General features: G+C 55.3%; 1 protein-coding gene across 2 annotated transcripts; it reads right to left on the minus strand.

The window, feature by feature from the left end:
- Positions 1-2650: 2650 nt before the first annotated feature.
- On the minus strand, positions 2651-27567 carry EPHB4 (EPH receptor B4). Of its 2 annotated transcripts, none has more exons than XM_008965402.4 (17): positions 27011-27567; positions 24265-24335; positions 23706-23993; positions 22337-22733; positions 20208-20363; positions 19624-19956; positions 18609-18787; positions 17277-17442; positions 14005-14107; positions 13738-13802; positions 13184-13297; positions 12836-13083; positions 7450-7665; positions 6505-6654; positions 5581-5774; positions 5246-5401; positions 2651-3679 (listed from the first exon to the last, which is right to left on the minus strand). In XM_008965402.4, the coding sequence occupies exons 1-17, from the start codon at positions 27060-27062 to the stop codon at positions 3550-3552; spliced, it is 3018 nt and encodes a 1005-aa protein (XP_008963650.1). In that variant the 5' UTR covers positions 27063-27567; the 3' UTR covers positions 2651-3549. The 2 variants fall into 2 exon arrangements, with proteins under 2 accessions (XP_008963650.1, XP_003812946.1); XM_003812898.4 differs by having other exon boundaries at positions 18609-18733; positions 27011-27566.
- Positions 27568-27819: the final 252 nt, after the last annotated feature.

Below are 27819 nucleotides of genomic sequence, written 5' to 3' on the forward strand. Positions count from 1 at the left end.
CACGTCCTGGCTAAAAAAAAGTGGCTTTTTCCAAAAAAGCAAATCAGCTTGTGACCCTCTGGAGAGGCCCCCACCCTCGGTATTCCTCCATTTTCCAAAAGGGGCTAGGGGTTACTGAGGGTGGGGTCTGGGGTCTGGGTTGCTGAAGAATTCTGACCTCTATCCTACTAGGAGTGACCCACTCACCCCAGCCTGAGGCCAAGGTGCAAACATCCCGCCCCCTCCCTCGGGACCTCTGCCTCCCATCAGGCAGGTCCTTGCTTGGAAGTGGGGGCTGGGACGTCTTGCTTGTGCTCTAAGAAGGAAGGCTTGCTGGGTGCGGTGGCTCACACCTGTAATCCCAGCACTTTGGGAGGCCGAGGCGGGCGGATCACGAGGTCAGGAGATCGAGACCATGCTGGCTAACACGGTGAAACCCCATCTCTACTAAAAATACAAAAAAAAATTAGCCAGGTGTGGCAGCTGGCGCCTGTAGTCCCAGCTACTCGGGAGGCTGAGGCAGGAGAATGGCGTGAACCCGGGAGACAGAGCTTGCAGTGAGCTGAGATCGTGCCATTAGAAGGAATGGAAGGCTGCCAATTGGGCTGGGGGAGGATCAGGATGTAGGACCCCAAAGGGGATTTGGGTTTGGGGATGTCAAAACAGGGAGGATAGGCTGGGTGTGGTGGCTCACGCCTGTAATCCCAGTGCTTTGGGAGGCTGAGGAGGGAGAATTGCTTGAGGTCAGGAGTTGGAGACCAGCTTGAGCAACATATCGAGTCCCTGTCTCTACAAAAATGTAAAGAATTATTGGGTGACTGAGGCGGGAGGATTGTTTGAACCCAGGAGTTCCAAGCTGCAGTGAGCTATGACTGCACCACTGCACTCCAGCCTGGGCAACAGAACAAGACCCTGTCTCTAAAGAAACAACCAACCAACCAACCAACCACCCAGGGAGGATACTGAGTTCTAGAAATGTGTTATACTCTGCGCTTATCCTCTGGGATGACACGCCCTGAGGTCACCTTTATGGGAAGGAAGCAAGACCCAAACCCGGGAAGGGAGGGTCCTGCCCAGCGAGACTCTCCCTTGCCCTAGCTGGAAGAGCATTCATGGTGGGGAGCTGGATGTGGCAGGAAGGCTCAGGGCAGCCTGGAGCTGTTGGGGCTGGACCTCAGGGGGCTTCTGCAGCCCCCTGCCCTGACCCCAGCTCCCCACACCGGGTCTTCACTCTTGGCCTCTCTGCTGCGCCTCTGCAATGCCCATTAACCTTTCTTTCTCCAGCTACAGCTCTCTAGGACACCTTATCTAGCCCGGATGTCTGGTTGGCAGGGGAAGAGGGTGGGCCTGGGCAACATCCTCTGGATGGACCCCCCCGAGTCCCTCCCACACCTCCTCAGGGGTACAAAACATGGGTGATGTGTCACCAAGGGAAAGGAGACAGAGAAGAGCCTGAGGGACTCCAGAAGAAGGCTGTAGAGGTGGGAAATTGAGGACAAGCCTCCCTGGACCGGGAAGGGCCCAAGCTGTGATTTGGGGTCCAGCACTGACCCAAACACGTCAACAGGGGGCGACTCAAGTGCAGAAATGGAAAAGGCAGGTTGGGCGCGGTGGCTCACGCCTGTAATCCTAGTACCTTGGGAGGCTGAGAGGGGAGGATAGCTTGAGGTCAGGAGTTTGAGATCAGCTTGGGCAACATTGTGAGACCCCCTCCAACCCGTCTCTACAAAAAAAAAAAAAAAATCAGCTGGGTGTGGTAGCGTGTGCCTGGAGAATTCCCAGCCACTCGGGAGGCTGAGATGGGAGGATCCCTTGCGCCCAGGAGTTCAAGGTTACAGTGAACTATGATCATTCCACTGCACTCCAGCCTGAGCGACAGAGTGAGACCCTGTCTCAAAAAAAAAAAAAAAAGAAAAAGAAAAAGAAAAAGCAATGGACCAGGTTAAGCCAGGCTGGTCCTTGTCAAGACCTGCCCCTGCAGGTGTCCGGGGGGAGGCCAGAAAGATCCCTGGAGAAAAGGACACAGAAAATGGCAAGAAAGAAAGCGGGGCATTTGGAGGGGTAAGTTGGGGGAAGACAGGAGGTTCCCCCTCCCCTTTCCAAGAGGCTGGGAGAACCTGCCTGGGCAGCATCTTGAATGGGAGAATTGTCCTCGGCGCGCGCTTGTCGCTTGTGTACACACGTGGGGGGTCCCTTCTTCCCTTCCCCCACAGCCAATGCAGACACTCTCCCCGCATTGCCTCTAAATCTACCCCAGCTGTCAACATCTGGCCCCCATCTGTCTCCATCCACAGAACCCCCTGCTCCAGCTCCTGCCCCAGCCTCCCTCTCCAGTGGCTGTTGGGCAGGGCTGGGAGCTCAAGGCCTTCCCTCCCTCTCCTGCAGCAGCCTCTGGCCAGGACTGAGGAACCAGGACAGGGGAGGGAGGGGACAGCCCCACCCCGGAGGTGCCCCAGGCTCTTGGCAGAGCCAGCTGGAGACGTTAGAAGCAGCTGCGAATGATTCATCTCGCTCGGCCCCCACCCCACCACCTCAAACATACCCTGGGGCTGATAACCAAGTTCCAGCCCCTACAGCCCTGCAGCCTCCAGACCTCTGACACCTCTCGGTCAGCCACAAAGCCCTCCCTACCCAGCCCCACTCTCCTTAGAAATCTAGTCCATCACCCCCATCACCCCTGGAGCTGGGACACGTCCCATTTCCTTTTATTTATACAAAAAGTTACTTTTTAAAATATAATTTAAGAACCCCTCCAAGCACCGGTGTCCGTTTCTGGGTTCCACCACCAACTACCGCCCTTTTCACTACCTCACCCCACACCCCTTCATAGGACACAGCTTGGGGGTCCCAGGCGGGGTCCGGGGATGTGGGATGACCAAGGCACTGTTCTGGAAACAGACACGATGATGGGCCCCTGTTTCAACTTGGGCAAAGGAGGCCATAGTGAAACAGGTTCCCTCCAACACAAAGTTATGACAAGGACGGTAGAAAAACAAAACGAAAAAACAAAAAGGGAACGGGGAGAAAAATTAAGACCAAAAACAAAACTCAAAAACCTTCAATATGAAGGCAGCAGCTGGGGGAGGGGCATTTACAAGGGAAAAAAATGATTGAGTTTGGTGGTGACAGCAGCAAGTTGGGACTACAAACCCCAATGATTTTGTCACTGGGCCCTGACACCCCTTCTTGCCCCCTGGGACAGCCCCCCCACTCTGGAGCTGGCAAGGGAGTCACACTGTCTTTGGTCTGCGGGAACGCACCCATCAAGGTGAGGGGGGGCACCTGGGGAGGCCGGAAGATGATGGGCACTTCCTTTTCCTCTGGTCACACCCAGTCCTGAGGGAAAGGCGCCCTCACCCTTGGTCTGGAGTTCCCCGAGGTGGCTGGGGGGTGATTTTCCCCTCCTATTATGGCAGAACCCCCAAATCCTGTCTCTCCAAATTGCCAGCTCCTCACCCCACGGGCTCAAAGTGCAATCCAGCGGGGCACAGGGCTGGGGGCCTCTGTGAGTCCCCACTCTGCCCCGGAAAATGGGGAGGCGGTGTCCCTGGGGTGGGGAGTTCCTGCAGGTCAGTACTGCGAGGCCGGTCCTCCTGTCCCACCCGGGGTTCCCGGCTTGGCCTGGGACTTCATGTGCTGGACACTGGCCAAGATTTTCTTCTGGTGTCCCGCCAGAGTGACTCCGATTCGGAGCAGGTCCCTGCAGAAGGAAAGGAGAGCTTGGTGAGACCCTAGGGTCCCTGTGGCCGCTCTCCTCGCTTGGCTCCTGAGACGGTCCTAGCCTCAGGATTGTAAGCCAATCAGAAAAGCCAGTGGGGGAGGGAGAACAGATGTCAACAGTTCCCGGGCAGTTTTTTTAAGAGCTGGGCAGCCATCCTTCTGTGCAGCCGCAGAAGGGGGTAGGGCTGGAGGCCAGAGGCGGGGCCTTTGGCTTGGGTGCCAGGGAAGGAAAGAAAAGAGAGAAAAGCCCGCAAAATGAGACTGGGGGAAGAGGCTGCACAGATTGCCGTAGAGGGAAATGGAGTGTGAGAAAGAAAAGGCCGAAGTGGGAGAGGAAGAGCTGGGTGGAGAGGAAGAGGAGGTTGCTGATGGCTGGAGGCTGAGATAAGGGGAAAAAAGGGAGAGGAGGCCCCCTGGGTCAGAGAGAGGCTGGGAAGAATTAGGGAGGGATGTGCCCAGGCCCCGCGGGGCAGGGGCAGACTGGCCTGAGACCCTCTGGCTCTAGCCTCCTGAGTAGCTGGGACCACAGGCACGCACCACCATGCCCAGCTAATTTTTTTGTTTTTGTTTTGTAGAGATGGGGTTTTGCTATGTTGGCCAGGCTGCTCTCAAACTCCTGGGCTCAAGCAGTCGGTCCACCTGAGCCTCCCAAAGTGCTGAGATTACAGGCGTGAGCCACCACCTGGCCTTCACATTTCTTTTTTTTTTTTTTTGAGATGGAATTTCACTCTGTCATCCAGGCTGGAGTGCAGTGGTGCAATCTCGGCTCACTGTAACCTCCACCTCCCGGGTTCAAGCGATTCTCCTGCCTCAGCCTCCTCAGTAGCTGGTATTACAGGCACGCACCACCATGCCCAGCTAATTTTTGTATTTTTAGTAGACATAAGGTTTCACCAAGTTGTCCACAATGGTCTCGAACTCCTAACCTCAAGTGATCTGCCCACCTCGGCCTCCCAAAGTGCTGGCATTACAGGCATGAGCCACCATGCCCGGCCTTCAGATTTCTATTCCTTCTATTTCTGTTATTCAACCTGGGGTGAGAGGAGATCTTGGGAGAGGAACGGGAAGGCAGAAAGGGGGAGTAGCAGACAAAGGCCAAGTGGGGATACGCAGCCTTTGGGAGGCAAGGAATCATAAAACCATTTCACATGAAAGCTGAAGAGGATCTCCAAAACCTAGCCCAATCTTCTCCTTTTATGGGTGGAAAAAGAGAACCCGAGTTGACACATTGTTACCGTGAGAGCCGGGCCTGGAATGCAGATAGATGCACAAAGATAGCTAGAAGTGAGAGGCGGAAGCGCGATGGCCCAGGGCTGTGATGGCAGGAGGAGGTGAGGCGGGCAGCCTGGCCCCAAAGAGTCCTTGGGTCCTCAGCTCCATGGGGCTGTGACTGCTCCTCTGGGGCCCTTCTAGGCATGGCATGAGCGCAGTGCAAGAAGACAGCATTGGCACCCGAAGCTGACCCCAAAAGCCCCTGCAGACCCCGCGGGCCTGACTCCAGCTGCCCTGCTCTCCCCGCCCCACTCCAGCTCCTGCCACTGCTTACTCGGCAGAGATCTGGCTGACCAGCTCGAAGGAGCCAAAGCCAGCGGCTGCGAAACTTTCTTCGTATCTTCCCATTTTGATGGCCCGAAGCCACTCGCCCACAGAGCCAAAAGCTGAGTAGTGAGGCTGCCGCTGGTCCAGGAGAGGGTGTGAGGCCCTAGAGGGCAAGGATGGGGAGGAATGCTGAGTACCAGGCCCAGGTCCGGGGGAGGAGGTGGAACCCAGCCTTGGAGAGGCAGACAGAGGCCCTCCCACCCAACACCAATGAACAGACACTTCTGGGCAAGGAGTGGGGGCAGAGAGCGGGAAGGAGGGCCCATTCTCTGCAGTCCTCACCCGCCATTCTCCCGGGCCACGATTTTGAGGCTGGCGGGGTTCCGGATCATCTTGTCCAGGGCGCTGACCACCTGGGGGAAGCGGGGCCGGGCATTCCGGTCTTTCTGCCAACAGTCCAGCATGAGCTGGTGGAGGGAGGTGGGACAGTCTGGGGGCGGGGGCAGCCGGTAGTCCTGTTCAATGGCATTGATCACCTGGAAAGAGGGGAAGAAGCTCTGGGTGAGGCTGTCCAGGAAAAGCAAAGATGCTAACAGGCCCAGGAAATGGTGACTTGGAAGATGGTAGGATAGGCGCCACAGCCCCCCAAAAAATAACAGATCCAGGAATCCTCCTAGCCGGAGTTGAAGCTCTCTGTGGCTGAAGGCCCCAGCAGCTCTTGGGCTATGATACAGACATGTTACCTCCCAACCCTGCCCTCCATCTCTGCATCCTTCTGCGACCCAAATATGCTGTACCCAACTCTTTTATTTATTTATTTATTAAGACAGAGTCTCGCTCAGTTGCCCAGGCTGGAAAGCAATGGCGTGATCTCAGCTCACTGCAACCTCTGTTCCTGGGTTCAAGCGATTATCCTGTCTCAGCCTCCTGAGTAGCTGGGATTACAGGCACCCGCCCATCATGCTCGGCTAATATTTTGTATTTTTTTAGAGACGGGGTTTCACCATGTTGGCCAGGCTGGTCTTGAACTCCTAACCTTAGGTGATCTGCCCACCTTGGCCTCCCAAAGTGCTGGGATTACAGGCAATGAGCCACCAGGCCTGGCCCTGTATCTCAACTCTTTGATACAAAGATCAATTCTCCTTTTTGTCATCTCCATGGTCTCAAGAACCCAGCAGTGATGACTCTCTGGGAACCCACCCTTCACCCCAAATCCCAGGTGAGAGAACACTCGAGGAAAGCTTGGTAGGACCACGGGACACTTACGTCCTGATTGCTCATGTCCCAGTACGGCCTCTCCCCAAATGACATCACCTCCCACATCACAATCCCGTAACTCCAGGCATCACTGGCGGAAGTGAACTTCCGGAAGGCAATGGCCTCCGGGGCAGTCCATCGGATGGGAATCTTTCCTCCCTGCAGAAAGAGGAGAAAAGGTGAGCTGGGGGACTCACTGAAGGACTCACCAGACCCAGCACACTGCCCCCCAGTCCCCCACCTGCCTCTGCTTTTTCCCCCTAGCTCAGGCCCCAAGCCTCCTACTCTCCAACTCTGTTTGCCCAGGTTGGAGTGCAGTGGCGCGATCTTGGCTCACTGAAACTCCGCCTCCCGGGTTCAACTGGTTCTCCTACCTCAGCCTCCTGAGTAGCTCGGATTACAGGCGTGTACCACCACCCTCAGCTAATTTTGTATTTTTAGTAGCGACAGGGTTTTCCCATGTTGGCCAGGCTGGTCTCGAACTCCTGACCTCAGGCGATCCTCCTGCCTCAGCCTCCCAAAGTGCTGGATTTACAGGCGTGAGCCACCACACCTGGCCACTGTTCTTTTGAGACAGGGTCTTGCTCTGTCGCCCAGTCTGCAGTACAGTGGCACATTCATAGCTCACTGCAGCCTCCAACTCCTGGGCTTAAGCAATCCTCCTGCCTCAACCTCCCAAGTAGCTGGGACTACAGGTGCATGCCACTGCGCCTGGCTAATCTTTTAATTTTTTTGTAGAGATGGGGTCTTGCTATGTTGCCCAGGTTATCCAACTGTTATTTTCCTAGACATCTGGAAGTCGGCTTCCTGGAGCTGACTGTCCCCCCACCCACAGCCTGCTCCTGTATTCTCTCCCTGGAGCAGGGCTGCCAAACCCTCAGCCTCCCACCTTTCCAACCTGCCCTGCCCACCTGGCCCTAAGAAGCTCACACCCAGTATTACCCCCAGCATTACCAGGGAGCTCGTGTAGGTGGGATCAGAAGAGTTCTCCTCCAGGAATCGGGAAAGGCCAAAGTCAGACACTTTGCAGACGAGGTTGCTGTTGACTAGGATGTTGCGAGCAGCCAGGTCTCGGTGGACGTAGCTCATCTCGGCAAGGTACCGCATGCCCGAGGCGATGCCCCGCAGCATGCCCACGAGCTGGATGACCGTGAACTGTCCGTCGTTTAGCTGGAGAGCAGATAGGGTGGGGGCTTGGTGAGGACAGCCCACCCACCGTTCCCCCTCCCATCCACATCTTTTTTTTTTAGAGACAGGGTCTTGTTCTGTCGCCCAGGCTGGAGTGCAGTGGTGCCATCATAGCTCACTGCAGCCTCAACCTCCTGGGCTCAGGCAAGCCTCCTGAGTAGCTGGAACAATAGGCATGTGCCATTATGCCTGGATAATTTTTTAATTTTTAGTAGAGATAGGTTCCCACTATGTTGCCCAGGCTGGTCTTTAACTCCTGGCCTGAAGCGATCCTTCCGCCTGGGTCTCCCAAAGCACTGGGATTACAGGTGTTGAGTCACCGCACCCAGCCTCCCGTCCACTTCCTAAACTGTATCTGTCACTTCCAGACCCACCTCACAACTCACCTGTAGGGCAAGCCCCCCAACTCCCTCAGGTGAGCCTTCCTCCTTTCTCTTTTCCCAAGTTTTCTCAGCTCTTGCTACAGTATCACAACACATTGCTTACAATGGTTCCTGCTTCAATGGTAAGCATTCAGTCTCTCCCAATCGGATTATGATTTGAAAAATTATTTCAACTTTTCCTTCCATTTAACCTGGTACACTGCTTTATACCCAGGAAATACTCAACAAATGCTTTTCTGTTTTTTAGTTTTTTTAGAGACAAGGTCTCTTTCTTTCCCCCAGGTTGGAGTGCAGTGGCACGATCATGGTTCACCGCAGCCTTAAACTCCTGGGCTCAAATGATCCTTCTGCCTCAGCCTCCTTAGTAGCTGGGACTATAGGTGCACACCACTGCACCTGGCTAATTAAAACAAAGGGGTTTTTTTGGTAGATATGGGGTCTCACTGTGTTTCCCAGGCTTGTCTCCAACTCCTGGCCTCAAGCGATCTTCCCACCTTGGCCTCCCAAGGTGCTGGGATTACAGGCATGAGTCACCTGAGCAACCCGTCTACAGGTGGAGATACATTGGTGCTGATCCAACCACAAAGTTGTGCAGCTCTCTTGGACTAGCTGTGTGTGGATTTGCAAGAGAACAGTGAGGAACTGCAGTATGACCAATGATCGGTGCAAAAACCAAGGTCTGAAGCCCAACCTTGACCTTTAAAGAGTTTGCTCTCACCAGGGAAACCAACAAGTCACAGACAGTAAACAAATCCCATATTCTGGGTTCTGCTAAGATTTGGCAGACCGTCTGCAGCCCTACAGAACCAGGGACATAGAGTCCAAAAACGGAATTTTGAATCCATCCTCCAGACCTGCACCTGCCCTACTCCCCGCTCAGTTTGTGGCAACACCACCACTTGCCAGATGGTCAGGGTATAGACCTCAGAGTTTCCTTTGACCCCCTTTTCTCCCTCACCAGCCACTTCCAATCCATCAGCAAGTTCTGCTGGTGATGCTTCGAAGACATGTCCCAAATCCAAACCCTTCCCTTCACCCCACGGCCTGGATGCTGGCAACAGGCTTCTGCTGCAGGCCTCTCCCAGCTCCTGCTCTTGCTCCCTAGCACCCAGCAAAGAGGTCTTTTTATTTATTTATTTTTTTGAGATGGAGTCTCGCTCTACTGCCCAGGCTGGAGTAAAGTGGCGTGATCTTGGCTCACTGCAACCTCCGCCTCCTGAGTTCAAGCGATTCTCCTGTCTTAGTCTCCTGAGTAGCTGGGATTACAGGGGTGCACCACCATGCCTGGCTGGTTTTTGTATTTTTAGTACAGACAGGGTTTCACCATGTTGGCCAGGCTGGTCTCGAACTCCTGACCTCAAGCGATCCACCTGCCCCGGCCTCCCCAAGTGCTGGGATCACAAGTGTGAGCCACCGTGCCCAGCTGGGATCCTCTTAAACTACTCTCCTGCCAAAGCCCTCCAGCGGGTTCCCGTCACACTGCCCAATGCAGCATCTACCATCTCTCCTCTGTTCACCAGGTCACCTGTGCTGGCCTTCCCATCTCTCTCTCTTTGTAAGAGATGGGATCGCCCAGGCTGGAATGCAGTAGTGCAATGATGGCTCACTACAGCCTCGATCTCCCAGGCTTAAGTGATCCTCCCGCCTCAGCCTCCCGAGTAGCTGGGACTACAGATATGCGCCATCATGCTCTGCCCATTTTTGTATTTTGTGTAGAGACGGGGTTTCACCATGTTGCCCAGGGTGATCTCTAACTCCTGGCCTCGAGTGATCCACCAGCCTCAGCTTCCCAAAGTGCTGGGATTACAGGTGTGTGTCACTGCGCCTTTAAGACCCTTTCTGTCTCTTCGACCAGGCACGGTGGCTCACGCGTTTAATCCCAGCACTTTGGGAGGCCAAGGAGGGTGGATGGCTTGAGGCCAGGGGTTTCAGATCAGCCTGGCCAACATGGCGAAGCCCTGTCTCTACTAAAAATACAAAAATTAGCCGGGCATAGTGGCTCATGCCTGTAATCCCAGCACTTTGGGAGGCTGAGGTGGTGGGCAGATCACGAGGTCAGAAGTTCGAGACCATCCTGGCCAGTATGGTGAAACCCTGTCTCTACTAAAAATACAAAAATTAGCTGGGCATGGTGGCACTCGCCTGTCGTCCCAGCTACTCAGGAGGCTGAGGCAGAAGAATCTCTTGAACCCAGGAGGCGGAGGTTGCAGTGAGCCAAGATTGTGCCACTGCACTCCAGCCTGGGCGACAGCAGGACTCCATCTCAAAAAACAAACAAACAAACAAAACCAAAAAAACCCCACGTCAGATAGAGCTTCTCTTACAGGAAATACAGAGAGACAAGCTAAATGATCCCATAAGAAGAATTTCATAAATCCAGAAATCAAGACATTCAGGTGGACAAGGGACCCAACCCTTCAGTGTGTCAGTGTCATCATGAGGAACTGCTCAAGATTTAGAGAGGCTCGAAAATATAATAATCAGCAGGCGTGGTGGCTCACGCCTGTAATCCCAGCACTTTGAGAGGTTAAGGAGGGAGGATCGCTTGAGTCCAGGAGTTTGAGACCAGCCTGTGCAACATAGCGAGACCCCCATCTCCGTAAAAAATTTAAAAATTAGCCAGGTGTGGTGGTGTGCACCTGTAGTTCCAGCTACCCAGGAGGCTGAGGCAGGAGGATCACCTGAGCCAAGGAGTTTGGAGGCTGCAGTGAGCTATGATTGCACCACTGCACTCTAAACTGGGCGAAAGGGCAAGACCTTGTTTCTAAAATAAATAAATAAATAAAATATATATAATAACCAGGTACAAAGCCCGGTCTTGAACTGGATCCTGGTTGGAATAAAGCAGCAGTGAAGGACATCTTTAGAACAACTAGAGAAACGTGAAAATCAACTGGGTATTCAATGACGCTAGGGAATCGCTATAACTCTGTTCAATGCAATGTTATTTTGCTACATAGAAAAATGTTTTGATTTTTTTAAAAAGATGCCTAGGCCAGGCATGGTGGCTCATGCCTGTAATCCCAGCACTTTGAGGGGCCGAGATGGGTGGATCACTTGAGCCCAGGAGTTCAAGACCAGCCTGGGCAACATGATGAAACCCTGTCTCTACTAAAAATACAAACATCAGCTGGGTATGGTGGTGCATGCCTGTAATTCCAAGCTACTCAGGAGGCTGAGGCAGGAGAATCACTTGAACCCAGGAGGTGGATGTTGCGGTGAGCCAAGAATGCACCACTGCACTCCAGCCTGGGTGACAGACGGAAACTCCGTCTCGAGAAAAAAAAAAAAAAGCCTAATAAAGTAAAAAAAAAAAAAAAGTCAGTAAAATCTGGTAAAGTGACCAAATAAATTAAGCAGTTCCCTTTCCTCTCTAGCCATATCTGCATGAAGGACCCCGTTTGCTTTTTTTCACATTTGAAATGATTTGTTTACTTTTTTAAAAAGCCTGTCTATTTACTTGCTAATTTTCAGTCCCCCTGCCCCATTAGACCCTCTGCTCCCCAAGAGGAGAAATCCAGTTTGCCGTGTGCATAGCTTTATTCCTGGGGACTGGGAGGATGACCGGTGCGTAGAAAGCACTCAGTAAATATTTGTCAAAAGAAGGAATGACAGGCCAGGCACAGTGGCTCATGCCTGCAATCCCAGTGCTGTGGGAGGCTGAGGAGGGAGGCTCACTTGAGGCCAGGAGTTCAGACCAGCCTGGGCAACCTATCGAGATCCTGTCTCTACAAAAAATTTTAAAAATTTGCTGAGCATGGTGGTACATGAGTGTAGTTCCAGCTACTCAGGAGGCTGAGGCGGGAGGATCACTTGAGCCCAGGAGGTCAAGGCTGCAGTGAGCTATGAATGCACCACTGCACTCCAGCCTAGAGGACAGAGTGAGACTCTGTCTTAAAAAAAAAAAAAAAATTGGCCGGGCGCGGTGGCTCACGTCTGTAATCCCAGCACTTTGCGAGGCCGAGGCAGGCGGATCACCTGAGATCGGGAGTTCGAGACCAGCCTGACCAACACAGAGAAACCCCCGTCTCTACTAAAAATACAAAATTAGTCAAGCGTGGTGGCACATGCCTATAATCCCAGCTACTGGGGAGGCTAAGGCAGGAGAATCGCTTGAACCTGGGAGGTGGAGGTTGCAGTGAGCCGAGATCTTGCCATTGCACTCCGGCCTGGGCAACAAGAGTGAAACTCCATCTCAAAAAAAAAAATTCAATTAAAACAAAATTAAAAAAAAAAGAAGGAATGACAACCTTCAGCTGTATGGGGCAGTGGGAAAGGAAGGTCCCAGGAGCCCAGCCTTTCCCAGAGGGAAAATTAAAGGCAGAGGGCCGGCCAGGCGTGGTGCCTCACACCTGTAATACCAGCACTTTGGGAGGCTGAGGTGGGGAGATCACTTGAGGTCAGGAGTTTGATACCAGCCTGGCCTACATGGTGAAACCCTGTGTCTACTAAAAATACAAAAATTAGTCAGCATGGTGGTGCATGCCTATACTACCAGCTACTTGGGAGACTAAGGCAGGAGAATCGCTTGAACCCTGGAGGTGGAGACAGCAATGAGCCGAGATCGCGCCACTGCACTCCAGCCTGGGCGACAGAGCGAGGCTCTGTCTTAAAAAAAAGAAAAGGCAGAGGACCAGGGCTTAGCCCAAGAGGAAAAGGCTGGAGGAGGTGACCGGGGACCCACTGTCTGTCCTGGCTTCTTAACCCAAGTGGCCTCTGGGTGTAAGTGGGAACTCCGGGTGGCCGCAGAAGCCAGGGAGGGTGCTCACCCGCAGGAAGGAGTCCAGGGCGCCGTTCTCCATGAACTCTGTGAGAATCATGACGGGCATGCTGTTGGTGACCACGCCCTCCAGGCGGATGATATTGGGGTGCTCGAACTGGCCCATGATGGAGGCCTCGCTCAGAAACTCACGCCGCTGCCGCTCCGTGTAGCCACCCTTCAGGGTCTTGATTGCCACACAGCTCTCCTTCTTCCCTGGGGCCTTGAGCCGCCCCCGGCACACCTCGCCAAACTCACCTTCAAACAAGGACGCAGAGCTCATCAGCTCTCCCGCCCCGGTGTGGCCCTGCCCACCCCCGCTTCGTTCCCAGGTGCCCGGGCAGCCTTTGGCTCTCACCTGCACCAATCACCTCTTCAATCTTGACGTAGGAGACATCGATCTCTTTTGCAAATTCCCTCACAGCCTCATTAGGGTCTTCATAAGTGAAGGGGTCGATGTAGACCTTAGTACCTGAGAAATCAGGCAGGGCCCCGTCAGCTGGGAATTAACTCCCACTGGACTCGGAGGCTCGGCTCATAGCTCTTAGCCCCAAACCCCTATCTCCGTGGTTTTTTGTTTTGTTTTTTTTCCTGAAATGGAGTCTCGCTCTGTCACCCAGGCCTGGAGCGCAGTGGCGCGATCTTGGCTCACTGCAATCTCCGCCTCCCGGGTTAAAACGATTCTCCTGCCTCAGCCTCCTGAGTAGCTGGGATTACAGGTGCCCACCATCATGCCTGGCTGACTGATGTACTTTTTATAGAGATGGAGTTTCAACATGTTGGCCAGGCTGGTCTCGAACTCCTGACCTCAAGTGATCTGCCCACCTCTGCCTCCCAAAGTGCTGGGATTATAGATAGGAGCCACCACACCCGGCCCCAAGCCCCTGCTCCCATCAAATTAGGGCAACCCACCATGCCCGATGAGATACTGTCCGTGTTTGTCCGAATATTCTGCTTCTCTCCCATTGCTCTGCTTCCTGTAGCCAATGGGAAAGGAACAAAAGGTAAACTGAGTCACACATCTTTATGAGGCACACACACCGAAGGAAGGAGCAGGGATTGGAGAAGATTTCAAGTAAAAAGAGGCTGGGGGCAGCCAGAAAGGCTTGTCCTGTAGCACCCAGGCAGGTGGCCATCAACTGAGGGCTTCCAGGGGCCTCTGGGTGTCAGAGCCCTTACCTGAGGCAGAGAACCGCGACCACAATGACCACCAGGACCAGGACCACACCCACGACTGCCGTGCCCGCAATCAGGGCCAGCTGCTCCCGCCAGCCCTCGCTCTCTGCGGAAGGAAAGGCTGCTGATCAGGAGAAACTGATGGTCCTGTAGGAGGCCCCAGCCCCGGCTTTGAGCAATGAACTGTGATCTCCTGAGAACAGGTCCCCAGTACAGGGGACAGGTGGAGGGAGAGGACACAAGCAGGCAAGGTCAGGGAACAAACAGTGGGTTTCAAACTCCCCCCCAGGGGCCAGCAGGCTCCTCTGAAGTACCTCAGGGCAAGGGAGGAAGTTTCGAAATCTTTTCTTACTGCCAGAGTAATTTTTTGTTTGTTTTTTTGAGACGCAGTCTCACTCTGTCGCCCAGGCTGGAGTGCAGTGGCGCAATCTCAGCTCACTGCAATCTCTGCCTCCCGGGTTCTGCGATTCTCCTGCCTCAGCCTCCTGAGTAGCTGGGATTACAGGTGTGTACCACCATGCTCGGCTAATTTGTGTATTTTTAGTAGAGATGGGCTTTCACCAGGTTGGACAGGCTGGTCTCAAACCAGCCTGGGCATGCCCAGCCGCCAGAGTGGTTTTGATTTGGTTCTAGTATAAATACCAGAGTCCACAAAAAAATCTCCATTCAATGAAACGTTCTAAAGGTGAAACATTTTCAGGTTTTTATCCAAAAAGTCGATACAATTGAAATGTTCACCAAAAGATACAATAAAAAACAAAATCAGCTATTTCCATACAACTGATTATTACGTCTCCATAAAAAGAAATGAAATATTGGCCAGGAGCAGTGGCTCACGCCTGTAATCCCAGCACTCTGAGATACTGAGGTGGGAGGATTGTGTGAGGCCAGGTGTTCAAGACCAGCCTGGGAAACATAGCAAGACCCCGTCTCTATCAAAAAATAATAATAATTAGCCAAGCATGGTGGTGAGCACGTGTGGTCCCAGCTACTCAGGAGGCTGAGGTGGGAGGATCGCTTGAGCCCAGGAGTTTGAGGCTGCAATGCACTATGATCAGACCATTACATTCCAGCCTGGGTGACAAAGCAAAATCGTGTGTCCAAAACAAAAACAAAAAACAGGCCAGGTCCAGTGGCTCATGCCTGTAATCATAGCACTTTGGGAGGCTGAGGTGGGCGGATTGCCTGAGCTCAGGAGTTCGAGACCAGCCTGGGAAACATGGTGAAACCCTGTCTTTACAAAAAATACCAAAAAAAATTAGCTGGGCATGGTGGCTCATGCCTGCAGTCCCAGCTGCTTGGGAGGCTGAGGTGGGAGGATCACTTGAGCCTGGGAGGTTGAGGCTGCAGTGAGCTGTAATTGAACCACTGCACTCCAGCCTGGGTGACAGAGCGAGACCCTGTTTCCAAAACAAACAAAAAACAAACCACAACCAAAAAAACCCACGGATATATACTACAACATACATAAACCTTGAAAACATTCTGCTCGGTGAACAGTCACAAAAGACCACACTGGAAGATTTCAAGACAGAAAGTGGGTTAGTGCTTGCCAGGGACTAAGGCAACAGAAAGATCTGGGTGGGGGGTGATGGCTAAGGGCTACAGGGTCTCTTTTGAGGGTGCTGAAAATGTCCCAAAATTACTTGCGGTGGTGACTGCACAATTCTGTGAATGTATCAAAAGTCATCGATTGTACACTTTGAACAGGCAAATTGTATGGCAGGGGAACTGTATTTCAGTAAAGCTATTACAGAAAATTACAAGGTTTAAAAAGCCACTGGTCCAATGCTGGGTGTGGCGGCTCATGCCTGTAATCCCAGCACTTTGGGAGGCCGATGCGGGAGGATTGCTTGAGGTCAGGAATTTGAGACCAGCCTGGGCAACATAGGGAAACTGTCTCAACAAAACATAAAAAAAATTTAGTTGAGCACGGTGGCACATGCCTATAGCCCCAGCTACTTGGGAGGCTAAGGTGGAAGGATTGGTTGAGCTCGGGAGTTGTAGGCTGCAATGAGCTATGATGGTGCCACCGCACTCCAGCCTGGGTGATAAAAAAAGACCGTGTCTCTTAAAAAAAAGAAAAAGTTAGGCCGGGCGTGGTGGCTCACGCCAGCAGTCCCAGCATTTCGGGAAGCCGAGGCGGGTGGATCAGGAGGTCAGCAGATCGAGACCAGGAGGTGGCGCTTGCGGTGAGCCGAGATCGCGCCACCGCACTCCAGCCTGGGCAACAGAGCGAGACTCCGTCTCAAAAAAAAAAAAAAATGTGAAAGAAAAAAGAAAGCCACTGGCCTAGCATATTAAAAATAACCTGTTACCTCCAATCCTCAAAGCCCTGCAGGAAGCTTCATGATATTCCCATTTTGTTGGATGGGGAATGGGGAGCTCAGGGGTCAGGTTGTTGCTAAAAGTCAAGCCTGCGGTGAGCTTTTTTTTTTTTTGAGACAGAGTCTTGCTCTGTTGCCCAGGCTGGAGTGCACTGGCACAGTCTCAGCTCACTGCAACCTCCACCTCCCAGGTTCAAGCGATTCTCCTGCCTCAGCCTCCCGAGTAGCTGGGATTACAGGTGTGCACCACCACACTCAGCTAACTTCTATATTTTTAGTAGAGACGCGGTTTCACCATGCTGGTCAGACTGGTCTCGAACTCCTGACCTCAAGTGATCCTCCTGCTTCAGCCTCCCAAAGTGCTGGGGTTACAGGGTGAGCCACTGTGCCTTGCTGTGCAGTGAGCTTTGATCGAGCAACTGCGTTCCAGCCTGGGGGTACAGAGTGAAGCAGGCCAGACTTCACAAAACTCAGCTGTTGGTTTTGGTTTCGACATCTTACGTTCTCTCCTCTCTAGGGCATGCCATGTGATCCACAGGAAGAAGGACATGAAGATAGGACTTTGACCGGGTGCAGTGGCTCATGCCTGTAATCCCAGCACTTCGGGAGGCCGAGGCGGGCGAATCACAAGGTCAGGAGTTCGAGACCAGCCTGGCCAACGCGGTGAAACCCCGTCTCTACTAAAAATACAAAAAATCGGCCAGGCACGGTGGCAGGCGCCTGTAATCCCAGCTACTCGGGAGGCTGAGGCAGGAGAATGGCTTGAATCTGGGAGGCGGAGGTTGCAGTGAGCGGAGATGGCGCCACTGCACTCCAGCCTGAGGGACAGAGCAAGACTCCATCTCAAAAAAAAAAAAAAAAGATGATGGGACTTTGGAGACCTGGGGTCTTCCCAGGAACTTTGGGGGTCTTTCCAACCCCCACCCTCACCCCCTTCCCCAGGCTCACCATCCAGTTGGGTCTGGCTGTGATGTTCCTGGCCGAAGGGCCCGTAGCCGGCCTCAGAGCGCGCCCGTACCTGCACCAGGTAGCTGGCTCCCCGCTTCAGCCCCCGCAGCTCTGCCCGGTTTTCTGACGTCTTCAGGAACCGCACGCTGCTGGGACCCTCGGCGCCCTGTCCGGGAGAGGTAGTGGGGTGGCCGTCACCCGGGAACCCAAGTTCCTGTTGCTCTTCCTGCCTCCTTCCCTCGCCCTCCACTCCCATCACTAGCCTGCCTTGCAACAGGTGAGGCCTTTGGGAGAACTTACGTATGCAAGCCATGTGCTGTATTCGTAATATCATTCCTTTTTTTTAAGACAAGGTCTCACTTTCTCAGGCTGGAATGCAATGGTGCAAACACGACTCACTGCAGCCTCGACCTCAAGTCGAGAATCACTTGGGTTCCAGTGATTCTCCTGTCTCAGCCTCCTGAGTAGCTGGGATTACAGGGGCCCGCCAACACACTCAGCTGATTTTGGTATTTGTAGTAGAGACGGGGATTTCACCTTGTTGGCCAGGCTGGTCTCGAACTCTTCACCCCAGGTGTTCTACCCACCTCGGCCTCCCAAAGTGCCGGGATTACAGGCATGAGCCACTGTGCCCAGTCTAATTTTTTTCATTTTAAGTATTTTTTGTGTTTTTTTTTTTTGTTTTTTTTTTTTTTTGGAGACGGAGTCTTGCTCTTTCGCCCAGGCCGGACTGCAGTGGCGCTATCTCGGCTCACTGCAAGCTCCGCCTCCTGGGTTCACGCCATTCTCCTGCCTCAGCCTCCCGAGTAGCTGGGACTACAGGCGCCTGCCACCGTGCCTGGCTAATTTTTTGTATTTTTAGTAGAGATGGGGTTTCACCGTGTTAGCCAGGATGGTCTCGATACTCCTGACCTTGTGATCCACCCACCTCGGCCTCCCAAAGTGCTGGGATTACAGGCGTAAGCCACCGCGCCCAGCCCATTTTAAGTTTTTTATAGAGATGAAGTTTCACCACGTTGCCCAGGCTGGTCTCAAACTCCTAGGCTCAAGCATTCTGCCCGCCTCAGCCTCCCAAAGTGCTTGGTATTACAGGCGTGAGCCACCGCACCCAACCTGAGCCACTGTGTCCAGCCGCTGGTAACTATTACAGTAACTATTTTATAGATGAAGAGTCTGAGGCTCAGACAGGCCAAGGGGCTTACCCAAGGCTGCCCAGGGAATCCATGGCAGAGCTGGAATTCAAATGCCTGCCAGGTGCCTGCAACCCAGGTGTCCCAGCCAGGAGAGCACAACCCATTGCCCACCCATCCCAGGGCTGGGGGATGGCCTCACCTTCTCATGGTATTTGACCTCGTAGTCCAGCACAGCCCCACTGGGTGCCCGGGGAACAGCCCAGGCCAGGCTCAAGCTGCTGGGTGAGGACCGCGTCACCCGGATGTCGGACACTGCAGGAGGTACTGTGAGAGGCAGAGACACAGGGAACCCTTGTGCATGGTAGCTCTGTCCCTTAACTTAAAAAAAAATTTTTTTTTCGAGACGAGGCTGGAGTGCAGTGGCGCAGTCTCAGCTTACTGCAACCTCCGCCTCCTGGGTTCAAGCAATTCTTCTGGTTGCTTCCCAAGTGGATTACAGGTGCCCACCACCATGCCTGGCTAATTTTTTTATTTTTAGTAGACATGGGGTTTCACCACGTTGGCCAAGCTAGTCTTGAACTCCTGACCTTGTGATCAGCCTGGCCATGTCCCTTATCTTTTCCAACACTTCCTCTGCTGGCTACACTTGTCTCAATTTCCCCCTGGCTGTTTCGAGAATTCCTTCTGATTCTCTCTGGCCCCAGTCCCACTGGGGGCCTTCCTGTACTTAACTCTCCAGCCCAGCTTTACGAGCTCCTCACCCTCTCTTTCTTATTCATTTATTTTGAGAGAGGATCTCACACTGCTCTGTCACCCAGGCTGGCATGCAGCGGTGCGATCATAGCGCACTGCAGCCTCCGACTCCTGGGCTCAAGCGATCCTCCTGCCTCAGCCTCTTGAGTAGCTGGGACCACAGGCATGCACCACCTCACCCGGCTAATATTTTTATTTTTTGTAGAGACAAGATCTTCCTATGTTACCCAGGCTGGTCTTGAACTCCAGGGCTCAAGTGATCCGCCTGTCTCAGCCTCTGAAAGTGCTGGGATTACAGGAGTGAGCCACTGCGCCCAGCCCTCTTTCTGCCTCTTGCCCCCAAAGCCTTGGCCCCTCACACTTCCGGGGTACCCAACTTCACAGCCCCTGCCTCTCCCCTTCAGGCCCTCAGTGACATCTCTCCCGCCAGACCACCAGCCGCCCCAGCCCCCAAGTCTCACCCTCTCGGTCAGTGGTGACATTGACAGGCTCAAATGGGACGGGCCCCGTGGCTAAGGAGGATACCCCGTTCAATGCAGTGACCTCAAAGGTATAGGTGAAGTCAGGACGTAGCCCTCGAACCACCACCCAGGGCTCCACCAGGTCCCGGGGGCCGGGGTCAAAAGTCAGGTCTCCCCCGCAGGGCGCACAGGAGCCTCCGGGTCGGCACTCCCGGCAGCGGAGGGCGTAGGTGAGGTCCTCTCGGCCACCAGACTCCAGGGGGGCACTCCATTCCAGGTGCAGGGAGGAGCCGTTCAGGCGGGAAACCACGCTCCGCGGAGCCGAAGGAGGGGCTGCAGGAGACCAGGGAGTCAGGCAGAGGCTGACCTGCTCTGCGGTGGTGGGGAGAGGGCAATGGAGGCACCAGCAGCCATGCTGGACTCTTGCCTTGGAGACAGTGGGCTCCACATGTTCCTCCGGGCTAGGGACAAGCATGCCAGGGACAAAGGGAAGAAGCCCAGGGAGGATGGGGGCCATGTGAGGGTCCACCTCAGAGGTCTGTGACCCCTCCCCAGTGAACTGCACCTGGGTGCTGGTCACTTACTGGTGCAGGGTGCACCCCGGGGGTCTGTGCGGGCCCGGAAGTACCCGACGCGGCACTGGCAGACGGCTGATCCAATGGTGTTAGAGTGGCTATTGGCTGGGCATGGCTGGCAGGACCCTTCTCCTGACAGGGGCTTGAAGGTGCCCTGGGCACAGGCTGAGAGAGAGAAAGCATTCATCAAAAGCATGCACAAAAACATCCATCTGCACGGTGGGCTCGGTGGCTCATGCCTCGAATCCCAGCACTTTGGGAGGCTGAGGCTGGAGGATCGCTTGAGCCAAGAGGTTCAAGACCAGCCTGGGCAACATATCGAGATCCCATCTCCAAAAAAAAAAAAAAAAAAAATTCCAGCTTCTTTTAAGGCTGATGAAGTGCTAAGGTGGGAAAATGGACAAAAGATCTCAAAACCTCTCCTCTTAGAGGAGAAAGGAGACTCTCTCCAGAGAAGGGGTCCTCACCTGTTTTGACCCTGATCTCGGCAGTCTGGTGAAGCCCACAGAAAGACCTCTACTCCAACTTATGATTTTAAAAGCACACCACAAAATACATAGGAATACCAGGGAAACCAATTAAGCTGAAATGCAATGAAACATGAGGAAAAAAGTTTGGGCTACAGCAACATTTCTGCTTCTTTCTTAAGATACAGCAGCAAGTCTCCTAACCTCTGTAATACTGAAGTCACCATGAGCAAAAACAATCTTTTGGCACTTGGAATGGCCTGTAAATACCTGTGATTTTTTTTTTTCCTGAGAAGGAGGCCAAGGAGGGCAGATCACTTGAGTTCAAGACCAGCCTGGCCAACATGGTGGAAACCCGCCTCTACTAAAAATTCAAAAGTAGCCGGGTGTGACGATGCATGCCTATAATCCCAGCTACTCCTTGGGAGGCTGAGGCAGGAGAATCGCCTGAACCCGGGAGGTGGAGGTTGCGGTGAGCTGAGATCCCACCACTGCACTCCAGCCTGGGCAAAAAGAGCGAAACTCCTCGTTGGAGTGCACTCCCAGACCGGAGTGCAGTGGCATGATCTCGGCTTACCGCAACCTCTGCTTCCCGGGTTCAAGTGATTCTCCTGCCTCAGCCTCCCAAGTAGCTGGGATTACAGGCATGCGCCACCATGTCCGGCTAATTTTGTATTTTTAGTAGAGACAGGGTTTCTCCATGTTGGTCAGGCAGGTCGCCCAGATAATTATCTAAAAAATTTTTTGTAATCCGGGTGTGGTGGCTCACACCTGTAATCCCAGCACTTTGGGAGGCCAAGGCGGGCAGATCATGAGGTCAGGAGATCGAGACCATCCTGGCTAACACGGTGAAACTCCATCTCTACTAAAAATACAAGAAATTAGCCGGGCGTGGTGGCGGGGCCTGTAGTCCCAGCTACTCGGGAGGCTGAGGCAGGAGAATGGTGTTAACTTGGGAGGCGGAGCTTGCAGTGAGCCGAGATCGCACCACTGCACTCCAGCCTGGGCGACAGAGCAAGACTCTGTCTTGAAAAAAAAAAAAATTTTTTTTTAGAGACGGGGTCTTGCTCTGTCACCCAGGCTGATCTCGAACTCCTGGGCTCAAGTGATCCTCCCACCTTGGCATCTCAAAGTGCTGGCACTATGGGCATGAACCACTGTGCCAGGCAATACCTGTGATTTCCATGGGGCCCAAGTGTCAGGTCCTGCTACAACTGCAGGTGGAATTTCAAGTGGAAATTAATGAATTTCAGGTGAAAATAAAGTCTTTTTTTTTTCCAGCTGGGTGTGGTGACGCACGCCTGTAATCCCAGCACTTTGGGAGGCCGAGGTGGGCAAATCACTTCAGGTCAGGAGTTCGAGACCAGCCTGGCCAACATGGCGAAACCCCATCTCTACTAAAATACAAAAATTAGCCGGGCGTGGTGGCGTGTGCCTGTAGTCCCAGCTACTCACGAGGTTGAGGCAGGAGAACTGCTTGAACAGGGACCCGGGAGGCAAAGGTTGCAGCTGAGCAGAGATTGTGCCACTGCACTCCAGCCTGGGTGACAGAGCAAGCCTCCATTTCAACATCTAACTATACAAAATGGAAACTTAAGAAGTGGGTCCTGAGTGGAGTTCAGGACTCTCCCCCGGATGAGCAGCAGTTGCAGAGGAAGCTCCAGCTCTCACCTCGGCACTTGGTGTTCCCCTCAGCTGCCTCGAACCCCGGAGCACAGCTGCAGCCCGTGACCGGCTGTTCGGCCCACTGGCCATCCTCACGGCAGTAGAGGCTGGGGCTGGGGCCAGGGGCGGGGACGGCATCCACCACGCAGCTACCGGCCACGGGCACAACCAGCTCCCGAGGCACAGTCTCCGGGAAGCGAGTCAGGTTCACAGTCAGCTGGGCGCACTTTTTGTAGAAGAGGTGCAGGGATAGCAGGGCCATGCAGGCGCCCTGGTCCTGGAAGGCCAGGTAGAAGCCAGCCTTGCTGAGCGGTCCCAGACGCAGCGTCTTGACATTCACCTTCCCGGTGGCCTCGGCCCCAGGGCGCTTCCGGGTGAGATGCTCCGCGGCCACCGTGTCCACCTGCCGGCAGGGGGGAGGCACACCGCTGCTGTCCCCACTCCCTGAGGACCCAGCGGACTGTTGTGTTCTTCCCAGCTCACCCTCCCGGACCTCCTTGGTTCCCGTTCCAGAATCTTCCCTCCACCTTCCCCAGGGCACACTTTCTGCAGGCCCCCACGCTGTCCATTCAGCCTTGCAAAGCTCCTGCGATATGCCCGGCCTCTGGCCTGCACCTCTCCCCCTTTTTATTCACTCGTTCTACAAACATTTACTGACACTGACGCCATGCCAGGCCTTGACCTCAGAGTCAAGGAGACAGCGATGAATGAATCCTGGGGAAGTTATAAAGTACCATGAGGCCGGGCGTAGTGCCTCATGCCTGTAATCCCAGCACTTTAGGAGGCCAAGGTGGGAGAAATCTCTTGAGCCCAGGAGTTAGAGACCAGCCTGGGTAACGTAGAAGACCCCGCTTTAAAAATATAGATATAAAAGAAAAATAAATAAAGTAAAATGAGTGCCGAGACAGGCAGGTGGACAGAGGTATGCAGGATTGTAGGGAGGAGAGAGTCAGCCAAGGTGGCACAGGCAAGATCTCGGAGCTGGAACTCGGAAGACAAGTAGGGGTGTGAGAGGCAGAGAGGCCCCCAGGTGGAGACATCACCGCTGCAAAGTCTCGAGCTGGAAACCAGCCAGGTGCAGTCAGGGAATGGGAGAAACTCAGTGTGGCTGGAGCACAGTGGGGTAGGGTGGTTGAGGTGACTGGAGAAGCCTGACCCCTGGGCCTCCCTGGGGGCTGGGCCAGGCAGCCCCCGTATATTCTGCTGCTCCACCCAGAAGATCACCCCCTTCCCTCCCCAGACCTAAGCCTCCTGCTTCCAGCCCCCAGCGCGCGGGCCAGAGGCCTCGCAACTACATCGGCTGCCCTCCAGGCCACGGGCCTGCTGGCTGGAATCCCACCTTGGCTGTGGCTGAGCCCTGGGGGCACCCAGGTACCTTGATGTAGGGGTTCTCCATCCAGGCTGGCGTGAGGGCTGTGGCCGTGTCCGCATCGCTCTCATAGTAGAAGACGGTGAAGGTCTCCTTGCAGGAGCGCCCAGCCCGAGGCAGGGACAGGCACTCGAGCATGGTGAAGCGCAGCGTGGCGTACACGTGGACGGCGCCCCGCCGTGGGACCCAACCTGTGCGAAGCCAGTGGGCCTGGCCCGGGGCACGCTGCACGTCACACACTTCGTAGGTGCGCACGCTGTGCTGTTCCTCATCCAGGCCGCTCAGTTCCTCCCACTGTGCAGAGAAGGAGGTCAGCAAGGGGGCTGGGGAGCCGCCAGGGAGAGGGCTGCATGGGGTGAATCCTATAAAGTGAGAGGGACTGAGAAAGGGGGGCTGCTGGTACTGCGAGGAGGGCGCCTCTGAGAAGGGCTCAGACGACACTGCTGGGGCTGCTGTCATCTGGGGGGACAGGGGAGAGGAGTGGCACGCAGAAAGCAGGCGGCACAGGTGACCTCTCCTCCCTCAGTTTCCCTCCAGAGCTCCAGCTCCTGGGTGCAGCTCTCACCTGCCCGTCCACCTGAGGGAATGTCACCCACTTCAGATCCGCAGTTTCCAATTTTGTGTTCAGCAGGGTCTCTGAGACAGACAGAGAGACAGAGTCAGTGCCTGGGGTGGGGGAGGGAGGTCAGGAAGACCAGATCCCTGGGAACCGAGGCAGGTGGATCCTCTTAGCTCTGAGCTAGAGGAGTTGGGGGGCCAAGAGGGGAGCAAGCCCTGCCCTCTGCACCCGCCTGATTTCTGGCCTCTTCTGCTAAGTGCCAACCCCACCCCCAACATCTGGTAGGCATGGGGCTCCCTTGGGATACCCCAGATCTAGGCCTCCCTGGAGGAGGGAGGGAGATCAAAATGGACGGGGAGAAGGGGCGGCAGCTCAGAAAGGGTTAAAATGAGAGCTGCGCCCTGGTCCTGACCCCCACGAGCAGAGGCTGCTGGTGTGGGAGGGGAACCTCTTGTCTCAGCCTCCACGTTTCCTCCCCTAAGTCCCAGAATCAGCCTCTCTACCCCACAATTTCATTCCCTGTCCAAGACCCCTCCCTGCTTTCAGACCAAACACCCCGTCCATCCCTCCTTGAAGGGAGCGCTCCGTGCCTGGGGCATAGCCCTGGCCCCCATCCCAGTACCTCCCTCCCCACGAGTGCCCTGATCAGGAAGCACTGGAGGTCGGGATGCTAGGGTTCCCAGGCTCCCGCCGAGGCCTCACATCTGGATTTGGTTACGGGAAGGCAGAGGGGAGGAGATTCTGGGGGGCGGTATGAATGGGAGGGGTGAACACACCTGGCTTGGCTCGGATCATCGGGGGAGGGGACAGGCACTGGAGGAAGGGGGGGATTAGGAAAAACTGCACAGCCCCTGGCAGTGGAGAGTGGAGGAGGGAGGGTACAGGAATCCCCTCGGGGGCCGGCAATGTGGGGGGCATTGGGCGCTGGGAAGGGTGGAGAGGGGAGCCAGAACACCTGGCTCCCACCCCATGGGAGCTGCAGGAGAGAAGGGAAAGAGGGTGGGTGAGGCAGCCTCTTCCTGGGGACCAAATGATGTCCTCCAGCTAGGGGTCAGATGGGAAGCCAGCCAGCCTGAGGTGAGAGGCGCAAGGTCCCCATGGGTGGCAAGAGACAGCCCTGCTCACTGGGGACAGGATGCCCGGGTTCTGGGAAGGGGGTGGATAGAGGCTGCCGTCTCCACCCTCCATTGTTCCAGCCGGGATAGTGTTTTCCTGTCTCCAATTTACACACTGTCTCTGCCTCGGGCTGTCCGCAGCCCAGAGCAAGCGCAGGCTCCCTTTCTGCGTCCCAGCTCGGCTGCAGCCATGCTTTGATCTGTCAGTTCGCATGTCTCTCACCTATCTCTCCTCCACTCTCTGTCCACCTCCATTTCTCTTTCTGACAGTCACTATCTCTCCTTCGCTTTCGGCCTCCACTTCTCGCTGTTCCTCGCGGCACAGGGCCTTGGATAAACTACTTAACCTTAACTAAGCCCCAGCCTCCTCATCTGAAAAATGGGGGCAATAATAGCACCACCCTTAGCGTTGCTGGATGGGTGAAATTAACATTTGTAAGGCGCTCAGCACAGGCCTGGTGCTTGGAAACACTCAGGTAATAGGTGTCACAATCACCATTTCCTCTTTGCGTCTTTCCTTCTCACCACACCTCGTCCTCGTGGTTTTTCCACCCCTTTGGCCTTCCTCTTCCCCTCGTTCATGGTTTTTGTTCCCCCTTCTCCTTTCTCTGAGCTGGGCAAGCCTCCCCTCACTCCCAACCCCACACCTAGCCTTTGATCCCCAGCCCAGGGCAGTCCTGCCCAGCCAGGGGGAGAGGGTTTTTCTAACGCCGCTGAATCCTTCCCTTTGGGAGTCCCTCATAGCCTACCGCCCCATAACCACTTTCATACCAGACAGAGAAAGGGGGGTGTTGGCAGCTCACTGAAAGGACATTAGGGACACAGGAGAGTTTCTAGGGCTCTTGGCTCCCCCTTTAGGGGACCAGGAGGGACAGCGATCCATGGCCAAAGAAATGCTTGGAGAGACCAGGAGGTGGGAGATAGACTGGGTTAGTTAGGGCGATGTGGGGGCTGTGTAGGTCAGTTTCTACCCGCTCCTAGGTCTCAAGGGAAGCCCGGGACTCACCTGGGGCCGGGGTCTAGACTGCATTTAAAGGGATGGGGTGCAGCCTGTAGAAACCAAGGAGCCACCCTATACCAGGGGCAGGAGCAGTGGGCGGGAGAGCGGTTTGGGGGTCTGCTGTGTGAATGCAAAGGAGGCCATCCTGTTGCAGGAGTGTGGAATTGGAGGATCAAGGTGTGATCGCTAAGGAATTGGCGGTGGGGGTCGTTTTAGGGCCTAGCACGAAAAGTTGTGCCTTGTCTGCTGTTGCTTCTCCGGAAACCTTCCCTCATGTACGGCGGGAGGTGGGACTGGGACAGAAACTTTGCAGATAGTTTTGAATAGTGGGGTAGGGAGGAAAGGAAAGGCAGCCAGGGGCGTATGTAATCAGCAGTGAGAGTTCGGGGAGCCCGGGCAGGGGAATGTCCCGGGTCGTAGCCAGACTCCATTTCTTTCCCAAACAAAAGAAAACTCCACTACCCGTCGGGCGCCTCTTCCCCGCCCCCCTCCCGTTCCAGCACTATCGGTCCGAAGTGTTTGGGACTGCAGTGCCCGGGTAGGGGTAGTCAGAGGCCGCCCCTCCACTCCGAGGCCCAGATGTCGGGGGGGAGGTCCCAGGAGTGACGGGGTGCGCCCCCCCCCCAAGGAAACTCACCTTCCAAAGCTGCGGCCAACGAAGCCCAGCAGAGCAGCACCCGGAGCTCCATGGCGCCGCCTCACTCGGGTAGGATCCGAACTGAGTTTGGGGGGCCCTCGCCCCCCCAGGTCTGACTCTCCCTGGGCGGGTGGACGCCGATACTCCGCACGGGACTCCCCGTCGGGGCCCTCAGCGCGGGCCCATGCGAGCGTGCGGGGCACCGGGCGGCGGCGCCAAGTGTGGCCCCGCGTCTGTGCCGCGCGCGCGGGCGGCGGGCCCGGAGCGTGCTGGCAGTGGCCGCGCCGGGCGGGCGCGCAGCAAGACGTGGCTGGAGTTGGGGTCCCTCCGGGGCCTCGGGGTCCCGCCCCGGGTGGCGGGGGCTGAGCCGGCCGCTCGCGGTCTCCCCCCCTCCCTGGAGTGGCTCTGCTCGCGCCGCCGGGCCGAGTGCTCTCCTCGCGGGCGGGGATGGTGGGAGCCCGAGCGGGGACGGAGCGGGAGGGAGGGAGACTGCGGCGCGGAGCCGGGCGGGCCGGGCCGGGTAGGGGCTGAGCTGCGCTGGAACTGGGCCGGGCGGCGCCGGGCCCGGGAGGGAGGGGCTCGCGGGGGGCGGGGGCAGCTCTCCCAAAGCGGGGGCTCCGCGAGGGAGCCCCGGGCGCGCTGATTGGAGCTCACGCTACTGAATAATTCATGAGGGAAGCGGAGAGGGGCACCGAGTGGAGCAGGTCGGGAAGTTGAGAGAAAGTTTGGAGAAGGGGGAGGGGCGGCGGGTGAGGAACCCCGGGACCGCCCAGATGTGCGCCGTGGCGGTGCGCGCTGTCCAGGACCGA

The sequence above is a fragment of the Pan paniscus genome, chromosome 6 (genome assembly GCF_029289425.2).
Source record: "Pan paniscus chromosome 6, NHGRI_mPanPan1-v2.0_pri, whole genome shotgun sequence".
NCBI classification, from domain to species: domain Eukaryota; kingdom Metazoa; phylum Chordata; class Mammalia; order Primates; family Hominidae; genus Pan; species Pan paniscus.